A 13,425-nucleotide genomic window follows, 5' to 3' on the forward strand; every position below is an offset into this window, starting at 1 on the left:
GGCGCTCCTGTGTGATGCAGCATCAAGGGTAACCGCAGCCACAGTATCCGAACTGATGGTCCATGCTGCTGCAAACATCGTCGAACTGTTCGTGCAGACGGTTGTCGTCTTGCAAACGTCCCCATCTGTTGACTCAGGGATCGAGACGTGGCTGTACGATCCGTTACAGCCGTGCGGTTAAGATCCCTGTTATCTCAACTGCTAGTGATACGAGGCCATTGGAATCCAGCACGGCGTTTCATATTACCCTCCTGAACCCACCGATTTCATAATCTGCTAACAGTCATCGGATCTCGACCAACGTGAACAGCAATGTCGTGATACGATAAACTGCAATTGCGATAGGCTACAATCCGACCTTGTGAAAGTCGGAAACGTGATGGTACACATTTCTCCTCCTTACACGAGGCATCACAACAACGTTTCACCAGGCAGTGCCAGTTAACCGCTGTTTGTGTATGAGAAATTGGCTGGAAACTTTTCCCATGTCAGCACGTTGCAGAAGTCGCCACCGGCGCCAACCTTGCGTGAATGCTCTGAAAAGCTGATCATTTGCAAATCACGGCATCTTCTTCCTGTCGGTTAAATTTCGCATCTGTAGCATGTCACCTTCGTGGTGTGGCAGTTTTAATGGCCAGCAGTGTATTTTGCCCCTCCCTCCCACCTCCTTGCAGATGCCTGTGCCTGCTTTTAAAATACTAGGTAACTGGTCTTGAAATATGCAGTAAATGAAATGAAATACGACTCTGTTACTGTCGGTCTACAGCTGTAGCAAGTTGAGAGTAACTTACGAGGTGGCCGCATGAGCGCGCCGCAGACGGCGATGTGCAGGAAGAGGGCGGCGAGCGCGAGCGCGGTGGGCCGCCAGCCGAGGGACTCGAGCAGGCGCGCCGACAGCGGCGCGAAGGCGAGCGTGCCCATGCCCGAGCCGCAGACGGCGAGCCCCGTGGCGAGCGCGCGCCGCCGCCGGAAGTGCAGCGCCACCGTCACCACGGCCGCCACGTAGCACAGCGCCAGCCCCGCGCCCGCCACCACGCCGAACGACACCAGCAGCTGCGCCAGCGAGTGCGCCCACGCCGACGCAGACATGCCCGCCGCCGCCACCACCGCGCCCACCATGCACACCTGCCGCACACACCATAAAGGCCGGTTCTCACTAGAGCGCGGCAGCGGCAAGCGTTTTCCGCTTTGACGCGGCGGCTCGCGGAATTGGCGTTCCCATTTGGAAGCGGCAGACGCTAGCGGTAGCCAATGACGGGCGGCCGCTGAGGTACGGGGTGAGACCCACCGAAACGACCGGTGTGTTTGAATAACTATATCTTACACCTACGTGAAGGAAAGACGAAGTTGGGTGAAGACATACCAATTTTTCATTTTCTGTACAATGTACTCAAAAATGGTTCAAACGGCTCTGAGCACTATGGGACTCAACTGCTGAGGTCATAAGTCCCCTAGAACTTAGAACTACTTAAACCTAACTAACCTAAGGACAACACACATCCATGCCCGAGGCAGGATTCGAACCTGCGACCGTAGCGGTCGCGCGGTTCCAGACTGTAGCGCCAGAACCGCTCGGCCACAATGTACTCTTTCACATATTTCATTATTCGTGTTTTCTCATTTCAACAAACAGATTTCATGACTACCGTTCATGATTGAAACAATGTACGATAAAAGAGATTATTCAGATAGTTAAGCGAGACAAAAATTTAAAATGTGATACGGTAGCAGGTACACGAAAACAGTAAGAACACAAAGGCTAGATGGAAGGGATGAAAGTGGAAGCCACCTGATAGAATTTCCCACAGAGCATAATGTAATCATTGCCAGCACCTTGCTTAAGAATCACGAAAGAATAATACATATTTGGAACAGAGTTTTCGAATCCCGATTTTAAATTGCAAGGCATTTCCTGGTGCAGACGCAAACCTGACTGAAGACTGTCAATAGCAAGAAAAGCGTTCTGAAAAAGAAAATTTTTTCACATCGAATATAAATTCTAATGGTTGGATACTATTTTACAAAGGTATTTGTGTGGAGTGCAGCCTTGTATGTAAGTGAAACGTGGACGATGAACAGTTCTGTCAAGAAGACAATGGACGCTTTCAAAACATGGTGATCAATAAGAATGCTGAAGATTAGATACGAGGATCGTGTGACTAAAGAAGAGGTACGGAATTAAATAGAGGAGGAAGAGGAAATTACGGCACAACTTTGACAACAATAGGGGTTAGTTGACAGGACGTATTATGGGGCGTCAAAGAGTGAGGACAAAGGGGTTGGGTGAGAGTATTCTGATAATAATCATCTGTTGAAATACTATTCTACTATTTTATCTATTAATGTAAGCAGTGAATTTACTCTTCCATGCATTCCTCCACAAAACATTTAAACCAAAACTAAAATCAACTGAACACCAAATCTTTCAACCACTGTCTGACAACTACTGGATTCACTTTCAACTTTCTATAACTATCACTGGCTAGCCACACACACACATACATACAGATATAGGGAGAACAAAAACATTAGTTTTCAGCATATAATTCTGCAGGTTGGCAACAAACCAGACAGGAAGGGACATCAGGTGAACACACTGTAGTTACAACTTCAAATCAGAGTTTTCGGTAAAACGTCTACTGCTAGTGACAGAAGAAAAAAGAGCGAACATGAAAATGTGCTTATGTTCCATAATTAAGTTTTAGTTCAACCTCCAGCATGTGACCAGGTGAGGGGAAACATACGTCCGCCAAAAACTTGATTCACTGTAAGTAATCAGTCATTCACGTAAAAAAAGATGTGAACTGTTTTATAATCTGCAAGTATCACATATCAAAACAAAACAATCATTCTAGATTCCACCGAAGATGCCTTAAAGTAAAAGACGAAATGCGTCTTGAATCAGTAAAGTACACTGGATAAAGAAAAAAAGTTTGTTACTTACCAAAGGAAATAATCAATAAAAAAAATGGCTCTGAGCACTATGGGACTCAACTGCTGTGGTCATAAGTCCCCTAGAACTTAGAACTACTTAAACATAACTAACCTAAGGACAGCACACAACACCCAGCAATCACGAGGCAGAGAAAATCCCTGACCCCGCCGGGAATCGAACCCGGGAACCGAGAACGCTACCGCACGACCACGAGATGCGGGCAATAATCAATAGCTGCAGATATTTAGTAAATTACATCTTATGGCATACCAGCAAATTAGTTTCGGTTTAACTTCTGATTCCACATGCTACTAAATGCTGTTTAAGAAAATTCATCTATCCCTTCTGAAAAACTGTAGTTACTTTCATATCTCGGTAGATAAACAGATTTAGGATATTTATCATGCGACGAAATACATGACTTTTCACAAGTTATCGTTTGCAAAAAAAAAAAAAAAAAACACGTTTCGATTTCTTGAACCGTTTATGAAATTTGCGGTTGATACAACCACATGGTTTACGACGAGCAGGACGAAGTACCGGTCGCGTCGCGAGCAACCCGCGCGCGGTCACCGCACAGCCCGTCCGCCGACGTATCACTCAGTATCTCGAGAACGGTGATAACTATCGATCTGCTCTCAGCTTTAAAAACAATTTCGATATGTTGACTAAATTTCATACGCAATAATGTATTACCTAAAATGAACTGTACGCAAAGTCCTTGCAATGCGTTTTTACCTCTGCACACTCATTAAAATTTCGTGTAAAGGTTTACGTAATTGCGATACAGCAAGTAACCACGACGAATAACGAAAAGAAATTCGGTCCTTCATCGAGAGAAGATATCAAGCTGTAACATGCCCAAGAATCCAATTTTTCTGCCGAATAGTTTCCGGTTCGGCGAAAGTTCGCGTGGCCCAGGGTTCCGTACCTGACGTCACGCTCAGCGCGTTCTGTGATTGGCGGCGCGCACCTGGAGCGCGGCACGCGGCAGCGGAAGCGGTTCGACATCGTCAAACCGCGACGCAGAGCCCGCCGCGCCGTGCCGCTGACGCCGTTCCCATGGCAACCACGCCGCTGACACGCGGTTTTGACGCGCGGCAGCCCTAGTGGGAACCGGCCTTAAAGTCTCGCACGTTCAATTAGCGGACTCCACAGCGTATTTCGTATAAACGAGGCGTTTTCAGAAAGTAAGTGTACTGTGATCATAACGGCGTGTGCTTCTGTTTTAGTGTGTTGGCAACAATGAGTGGCAGAGCGGGATCCCCTGACCAGAGAGAGAGCATCGCTGGAACACGTGAGTGCGTAAACCCACGTTATTGTGTCCACTTGAAAGATGTCGCTAAGAAATGCCGCCAAGTTAGACCCACATGCTGGCTGTGATCCACTTCCTACTCGCGGAAGGAATAACACCGACTTTTTTTTTGTTCTTCGCGAATAGAAACGATTTACAGCGAAGAGGTTATGAACAGAACGAGTGCATTTAAGTGGTGTAGGAAATTTAATGGAGGCGTAACAAATGTTCATGATGAACAGAGGAGTGGAAGACCTTCCATTGTGACTGATGAGTTGGCGCAAAAAAAAATTGAGGTAATTGTTCGTAAAGAGCCCCAACTAACAGTGGATAAGATTTCTGCAATGTTTCCACGACTCTCCAGAAGTCTCTTACACGAGAAGGGACGCCGAAATTGTGCACAAGACAGATCCCCTAACCAGCTGACAGAGCCACACAGCTTCCCCCGTCGGTGTGTGTGTGTGTGTGTGTGTGTGTGTGTGTGTGTGTGTGTGTGTGTGTGTGTGTGTCGTCCTTAGCGTAAGTTAGCTTTAGCTACATTAAGTATTGTATAAGTCTAGGGATCGATGACCCCAGTAGTTTGATCCCATAGGAACTTAACACAATTTTCCAGCTGACAGAGCATCATAAGAAAAATAATGCCTGTGAGTTTCTTCAGTGACTAACTGGAAGGCGAGGATGTTTTTGATCTCTATTGTAACTGGAGATGAACCTTGAGTGGCTCTTTACATCGCTGAGACAAAAAGACAGCCGTCAGTGTCCCATGTGTCAAAAAACTCAAAACCACAATAGCTGTCGGAAAAAAGCTACAGTGTTTTGGAGCCGAAAAGGCGTCATTTTGGTCCAATTTCTGCCTCGGGGAGACCATCAATGCACAACAATATTGTGAAACCCAAAAAAAGAGCATTCAGAACAAAAGGAGGGAAATGCTGATAAGGTGTCCGTAAATGACAACAACCGTCATCTCTCAGCCTTTGCCATTTGTTGGAATGTTTTGAACCACAGCCAATATTCTCCTGACTTGGTACCTTCACATTATCATCTTTTCGTCTGGGTGGAATTAAATTTTCGACTGACAAGCAGGTGCAGAAAGAGGTCTGAAGTGGGGGAAGGAGCTGTCGGGATTATGCTTCGAGGAGGCCTAAATAAGCTTGTGCCAAGGCTCACCACACGCACCGAAAAGAATGGCGATTACGTCGAAATATAGTTACCAAGTCTATTAACAACATCCTGTATTTTTTACAATATACTTTCCTAAAAACGTATAAAAATCTAGTACACTTAGTTTCTGAACATACCACAGAATTTTTAGGCCAGCATTTCTCAACTATCGTGTCGTGACACACGTCAGGTGTGTCACGAGATTTTTAACGCCGTAATCTTCTCAAAATATTTAGAACATAAAATATTTATCGCAATATCGTTTATTGGAGCAGCCCTCTTTGCAAGAAAGAGACCATGATTAGTCATCACTCACATAATAATAAAAAATGTGTGTACTTGGTGCTTTTTAGCGTCCGGCGGAAAAATAAATTACATGTAGGGGTGTCGTGAAAGTTTCCGTCTATTTTGTTGTGTTCCAGAGGAAAAAAGCTTTAGAAACGCGGGCCTAGGCAAGATAGAGAACGCATTGAAAATATATAAAACGCCTAGAACTTTAGGTCAAGTTGTTTAATTTTAAATGAATACCTGGAAAAAATGGTAGAAGCGACATCGGGGAAGATCAGTTTGGATACCGTAGAAATATTGGAACACGTGAGGCAACACTGACCCTACGACTTATCTTAGAAGAAATATTAAGGAAAGGCAAACTTACGTTTCTAGCATTTGTAGACTTAGAGAAAGCTTTTGACAATGTTGACTGGAATACTCTCTTTGAAATTCTAAAGGTGGCAGGGTTAAAATACAGGGAGCGAAAGGCTATTTACAATTTGTACAGAAAGCAGATGGCAGTTATAAGAGTAGAGGGCAATGAATGGAAAGCAGTGGTTGCGAAGGGAGTGAGACAGGGTTGTAGCCTATCCCCAATGTTATTCAATCTGTATATTGAGCAAGTAATAAAGTAAACAAAAGAAAAGTTCGGAGTAGGTATTAAAATCCATGGAGAAGAAATAAAAACGTTGAGGTTCGCCGATGACATTGTAATTCTGTCAGAGACAGCAAAGGACTTGGAAGAGCAGTTGAACGGAATGGACAGTGTCTTGAGAGGAGGATATAAGATGAACATCAACAAAAGTAAAACGAGGATAATGGAATGTAGTCGAATGAAGTCGGGAGATGCTGAGGGAATTAGATTAGGAAATGAGAGAGTAGTAAAGGAGTTTTGCTATTTGGGGAGCAAAATAACTGATGATGGTCGAAATAGAGAGGATATAAAATGTAGACTGGCAATGGCAAGGAAAGCGTTTCTGAAGAAGAGAAATTTGATAACATCGAGTATAGATTTAAGTTTCAGGAAGTCGTTTCTGAAAGCATTTGTATGGAGTGTAGCCATGTATGGAAGTGAAACATGGACGATAAATAGTTTGGACAAGAAGAGAATAGAAGCTTTCGAAATGTGGTGCTACAGAAGAATGCTGAAGATTGGGTGGGTAGATCACATAACTAATGAGGAGGTATTGAATAGAATTGGGGAGAAGAGGAGTTTGTGGCACAACTTGACTAGATGAAGGGATCGGTTGGTAGGACATGTGTTGAGGCATCAAGGGATCACCAATTTAGTATTGGAGGGCAGCGTGGAGGGTAAAAATCGTAGAGGGAGACCAAGAGATGAATACACTAAGCAGATTCAGAACGATGTAGGATGCAGTAAGTACTGGGAGATGAAGCTTGCACAGGATAGAGCAGTATGGAGAGCTGCATCAAACCAGTCTCAGGACTCAAAACAACAACAACAACCTGTTCTAGTAAATGTAAAAACTTCCTACGTATTTTATAAAATGCGAAATGGATGCAGGCTAAGTATGACAGGTTCGATTTTTCATTAACTGGACGAACTGTAAATCTACACTCCAGTGACTTTTGTTCACTCTGCATCAATGTTGTCATATTCTCCACACAGTTCTGTCTCAACCCAGCCTTTACTTTGACTATGATGAGGTTTCCATGTACGATTTTGAGTTGGAATCAGTACTCTTGTAAATTAGAAACAACTTGTTGGCAATCTCACTCCTATTGTCAGATTGGGGTATTGATGGAGCTCCGAGAGGAGCTAATATACTTGTCAAGTGGTATGCTACCTCCAAAGCTGTCTTGTTTTAAAGGCTTTAAGTACAAAAACTTAGTCATGTGAGCTCTGTATACCAGAAAGAACTTATATGCCCCGTCTGTATGAGTCAAAATCAATTAGGTCAGCTGGCATTGATAATTAAATTCACAAGGAATCAATGGTTTTGCTATTATGCCTTACCTACAGCCCTTCTGCTGGAAGGGTTCATAGGTTTGTATGAAAACCTCTGTTATGGCGAGTTATTTTAACGGATCTGGCAGACAACTCCTTTACCATCCTGCCTGGCGCACTACATGCAATAGAATATGATTAAAGGTATGTTAAACAACTCACCATCTGATGTGTAAAATTTGATTGTACCACATTTCAGCAATTGTGTCAGTTTGTGTGTTCATCTACATCTACATGGATACTCTGCAAATCACATTTAAGTGCCTGACAGAGGGTTCATCGAACCACCTTCACAATTCTCTATTATTCCAATCTCGTATAGCTCAAGGGAAGAACGAGCTCCGATTTCCCTTATTTGAACACGGTGATCGTCTGCCTATGTAGATCGGTGTCAAGAAATTATTTTCGAATTCGGAGGAGAAAGTAGGTGACTGGAATTTCGTGAGAAGATTCCGCGGCAACGAGAAACGCCTTTGTTTTAACTATGTTCACTTCAAACCTTTATAATTCAGTGACACACTCTCCCTTATTTCGCGATAATACAAAACGTGCTGCCCTTCTTTGAACTTTTTCGGTGTACTCCGCAGTCCTACCTGGTAAGGATCCCACACCGCACAGCAGTATTCTAAAAGAGGAAGGACAAGCATAGTATACGCAGTCTCCTTAGTAGATCTGACGTTCATCACACTGTACTCCATCAACTAATAATGACGAGATTGCTTCTTTTACACAGCAGTATTCACGTCCCTTATTACATCATTATAGCAACAGTCTGCTAGAAAAAAGTACTGTTTTTTGATGAATTCCCTCATTAACTGTAACATAATAAAATCTTTGTATCACTGGATTTGCACGACTAACCACAACATTTTTCACAATAATCACGTGCAGGTCCCATTTTAGCGAAAGTGAAACTGACAGCTGAACTCCAACCGAACTGGACTGAAGATGTTTCGTCTATGTCTTTGGATCTTGTAACAGTCAAAATATTTAAATTATCTTTTTCTCATACTTGTTTTAAACGAAGCGTTCTGTTAATACCTAGGCAAAGTATTAATAAGATGTATTTCATACCCTAATAAGATATTCGGATTCTACTTATTGTCTAGGGATTCCATTAATTGAAAGTTTTCAGTTTGCCGGTAAAATATTTAGACACCCAAAACCAGGGCCGGCTTAAAGGCACAAGTAACATAAGCGGCCGTTCGGGCCGCCAAACAGAGGGGCATAAGAGGCCCACGTACATAATGCGTATACCATGTCGTGACTAATGGCGGGAAATGACACGGGTGCAAAAATACAATAGAAGCGAACACTTTTCGTAAACCTAGGTCGCCAACGAGCCGTTTGCGAGATACCTTCTGTGGTTACGAGCTGCCGCTGTCTTTAGAATCCGTTGCTGTCCTGGTCCAGGCCTGTTCAAGAGTCGGCTAGACGAGCATGAGCATTCACGCTCACTCTACGATTAGGTAGTAAGCGGTCGCAGTAAAATGTGTCAGTCGGACCTCATTACGTAGTGCAAGGGAAGCGCAAACTGTGCACTGCCTTCAGAGAAATGACTGTGTTAAGTCCGTCGTAGTTTTAAACCCAAGAATATATGTCCAACAAAAATAAACGTCCCCGTTATTTTTTATCAAAGGATCCTTATTTATTCATCGATATCAACGTTGTCCCCTTCGAAGTAACTCTCTCCGATACAGTAACACTCGTGCCTGCTCTTTTTTTAAATTCTGGCTGCACTGCTGGGGCCTACTTTCCATTATGGTTTTCAGCTCTTTCAGCACTGAAGTGTAAGCGAGAGCATTATCGCGATGCAATTTCCACGAGTGGTTTTGCCACAGTTCTGGTCGTTTTCTTCGACCTGCTTCACGCAAACTGCGCATAACTTCCGGTTGGTATTCCTTATTGACCGTTCGACTATAAGGTACCAACTCATGATGAAAACAGTGAGAAGAATCTTCACATGTAATCCAACTCGTCTAATTTTTTTCGGCTTTGGTTCTTCAGGCAATTTTCACTGGGACAATAGAGCCTTGGTTTCGATGTCATACTCGTATATCCATGTTTCGTCAGCTGTTCTCAACTCCTTTAGACACTCTGGATCGTTGTAGATTTCATTCAGTAATTCCTGTCTACGTGACGTTTTTGGTCTAAATTCAAAAATTTTGGAGTAAGCTTTCCTGCTACACGTTTCATGTCCAAAACACCCGAAAAAACTGTTTGGCATGTACCAAAGAATATGCCGATATCAATCTCACGGTGATTCGCCGATTTCGAGAACAATTTTCTTTACTTCCATATTGTCGTCAGTAATTTATGTGCTAAGACGTCGAGTGCGGTCGTCTTCAACATCTTCTCGACCTTTTTTGAAACATTTATACCACTCGTTAACTGTTGTCTTACTCTTAGTAGATTCGCAAAAAGCCAAAATCAGCATTTTGAATGCGTTGCTGCACTTTCATTTTTCATGCAAAATTTAATGCAAATTCTTTGATCCATCTTTTCGAAAGTAAAAATTCGCGCATACGATTTCTGATAGTCAACAATAAACTAAATATATAGCTGAAAATGCAAAGAGATATCGGGAAGATGTGTACCAACAAGACAAAAAAATTTGAAAGTCGTATGTATGAAGTCCGCGAAATTAAAAATTCCCGCTAGTTTTTGATCACACCTTGTACATACACATGGTGCAATGGTTGAAGTAGAGCGTGGTGCTTTTAAAATGTAGGAAACGCAGCATTATGGCCGTGTTAGGAACAACAAAGCGACGGTCAGACACACCAGTATCAATATGCAACGCTTCCGTGCAGGATGCAGACAAGCACTGAAGACAGCACGCTCCATTTGAGGTCGGTACAAAGGAAACCAGTGACAAAATCAATGCTATTGTAATGGAAGACCGGCGAATAAAAACATCTGAAATTGTAGGCATACCAAATAAGCGAGTGCGTAATATCCTGCACGGAGAATTGTTATGAAAAGTCTGTGTGCGAGGTAGTTCCGCGATTGTTCTCAGTCGATCAGAAGCGCACCCAGAAGACATTTCAACACAATGGCTACCAATGTTCATCGCAACCCGTTACTTTTTGCCGGCGATTTGCGATTCCTCCTCCTCGTTGTTGTTGTTGCTGCTGCTATTACTACTGCTCCTGCTTTAGACCGCAAAACAGCTGAGGTCATGTGCGCCAGTGTCGTAACTTTAAATGGTGAATTATGGTATGAAGTTGAAGTCGATAACACTCTGAGCCTAACCAACTGGAGAAGAGCGACAGCTAAAAACAATCACTTCCTCTTTGAGGAGGATGCTCAAACGGTTGAAAATTAAATTGCCTTCGCCACATTACTATGACGGATAAAAAGTGAAATGCGAGCTACAGCTCTTGGTGTATCTTTTAAAAATCTGATATTAAGATGGCAAACATACATTAAAATGTGAACCGTTATAAAACCGGCCTTTGGTCAGAAAATGGTGCACTGTCAATGGTACTGGGTCTCCTATCAAATGACGGTGACTGAAATGACAGTGCCCAATACGCAACCGAGCTAAAAGTATCTCCTTGCGACGAGAGGAAGTCGTCCAAGCCGTTGGGCGGTGTTTAATTTCCTGGAGTTTTTTTTCCCATATAGAGAAGATCAGTCTTCTTAAATAAGTGCTGCAACACAGATCATCTGAATCGACAGAATAGCTATAAGGCCTAAGTAGTGTCTGCAGCCTTTGCAGCAGCGGCGGCAGCTTCATTCCCCGACACTCCGATGTGACCAGGTACCAATATGAACATCACGTTGGTTTCATCATCAGCGAGCGAGTGGAGGCATCAGTGGATTCGCTGTACTAATGGGTGGTATGTGTACAGTACACAGAGGCTGTGAAGTGCACCAAGTGAAATGGAACATAATACGCGATTGAAAAGCCTGTTAGAGGTATTGGGTGGTCTGATAGAGGATGGAAATCGCCAGAGCAAAAATCGAGCTCGGGTCTGGAAGCCAGTATCTAATATGTTTGTTGCCAACAACAAAGGCGCATCTGACACTACAGTCGATCTGGGAGTCATCAGTGGAGACGAAGGCGCTGTCCCCAAGATGTGGACAAAGTTCAAGAAACAGCGACAGGTCGAATCTAGAGTAGTGTCCTCGTGAAGCCAACTAAGTCCCAGTTAAACGCGGACCTCTGCACGAAGCTAAGGCGGTGAAGGGCTCTCACCCATTGGGAACTTCAGATTAAGCTTCTAAAGCAGTATACGACAGCGAACTCCAGTAGGGAAAAAAAAAGTTGCACTTACTCCGTACTGCCGGTCAACGTTTCCGATGAGGAGAACATCAAGCCGGTAGGACAGCAATAGTTTTACAGTGTCTGCATAGAAACTCATTACTGGGCTTGTGTAGAAAGTTCCAGTGGCGTTACTATGCATCCATGGTGGATTGTGCCGACACAGTGAAAACTAGACAGTCGTGCAGACGAGTAAACGAAACAACCTTAGTCCATTTTTGATCGGACAAGGGACTGGTGTAAGTGGAGGAGGATTTTCCGATACGCTCCTCAGGAAGTACCGTTTAAAATACGTTGGACATTTAGAGACGGGGTGCAGCGTGCTGCCAGGTAAGACATGTGGGAGGACCAATAGTGATTCCCGTCGAGGCTAAGCACCAAGAATTTCGTGTTTTCAATAAATGGAAGGACAATAGTACCGAGATGTGAGGACGGTGGAAGAAACTACTTACGCCGCCAGAAGTTCAGGCAGACAGTTTCGCAGTGGAAAAGTGGACGCCATTGTCGATACTCCACGAGTAAAGACGGTCGAGACATCGCTGAAGTAGTCGCTCAAGCGAACAGGTCCGTTGATAGCTGCAGTAGATCGCAAAGTCATCGACGAAATGAGAGCCTCAGATGCCTGGCGGGAGACAGTCCACGATAGGGTTAATTGGCACGGCAAATAGGACTACGCTAAGCAGAGAGCCCTGAGGTACCGCGTTCTCCTGAATAAAAGTGTTTGCCAAAGCCGAACCCACACCTATCTGAAAATCCGAATACGATGGGGCAGCCGGCCTTTGAGAACGGGTATCTCCGTACAATGCACACGTGGGGGCTTCCATCAGGTATCATTAGCCTTCTTCAAAACAAAAAACATAGTTACACTCTGGTATGTCCACAGAAAATTTTTCATAATGTGGGTTGACATACTAGCTGATCAAGTCCAGAGTGGTTCCCACGAAATCCACACTGCGCATTTGTTAGCAAATTCCGAGATTCAAACCACCTTGCCAGCCGACCATTGATCATGCTTCCCAACACACTGCAGACACTGCTGGTGAGGAAAACTGGGCGGCAGTTGGATAGGTGATGCTTGTCCTAATCGGGCTTGGGTAGGGGGCCTACAGTGGCTTCACGCCTATGACTGGAAAACTCGCCGTCAATCCAGATGCGATTATGCATACTAAGGAGAAAGTGTTTGCCATCGGGAAATGGGTGCTGTAGCATCCGAATGTGAATATTGTCCAGACCTAGAGCGGAGGATCGTGACGAGGTGAAAGCATGTTTGAGCTCCTCGAGCCGCCTCCGCTCGTTTCCTAGGTAGGTAATGGGCGGAGCTCGAGATCTCATCGACACAAGGTGTTGGAAATATCGACAGGGTCCCCAAAGATATCGTTCGCTACAGTCAGGCCAGAAAACAGATGTACCTTGTTTCCAGAAATCCGAAGTAGGTTACCTCACACAGAAGAGGGAGTAAATCGGTTAAAAGAATTAGTAAGAGAGATCCCGCTGGCTTGTTTTTGCTACTTCTGATAATGCGATGA

At 44.1% G+C, this 13,425-nt stretch overlaps 1 protein-coding gene across 1 annotated transcript in view; it reads right to left on the reverse strand.

The window, feature by feature from the left end:
* Positions 1 to 13,425, reverse strand: part of LOC126234623 (monocarboxylate transporter 13-like) — a 148,038-nt gene that overhangs the window by 61,140 nt on the left and 73,473 nt on the right. The window contains exon 3 of the mRNA XM_049943352.1: positions 792 to 1,125. Within this exon, the coding sequence (XP_049799309.1) occupies positions 792 to 1,125 (334 nt within the window). The remainder of the gene's footprint in view (positions 1 to 791; positions 1,126 to 13,425) is intronic.

The sequence above is a fragment of the Schistocerca nitens genome, chromosome 2 (assembly GCF_023898315.1).
Source record: "Schistocerca nitens isolate TAMUIC-IGC-003100 chromosome 2, iqSchNite1.1, whole genome shotgun sequence".
Taxonomy (NCBI): Eukaryota; Metazoa; Arthropoda; class Insecta; order Orthoptera; family Acrididae; genus Schistocerca; species Schistocerca nitens.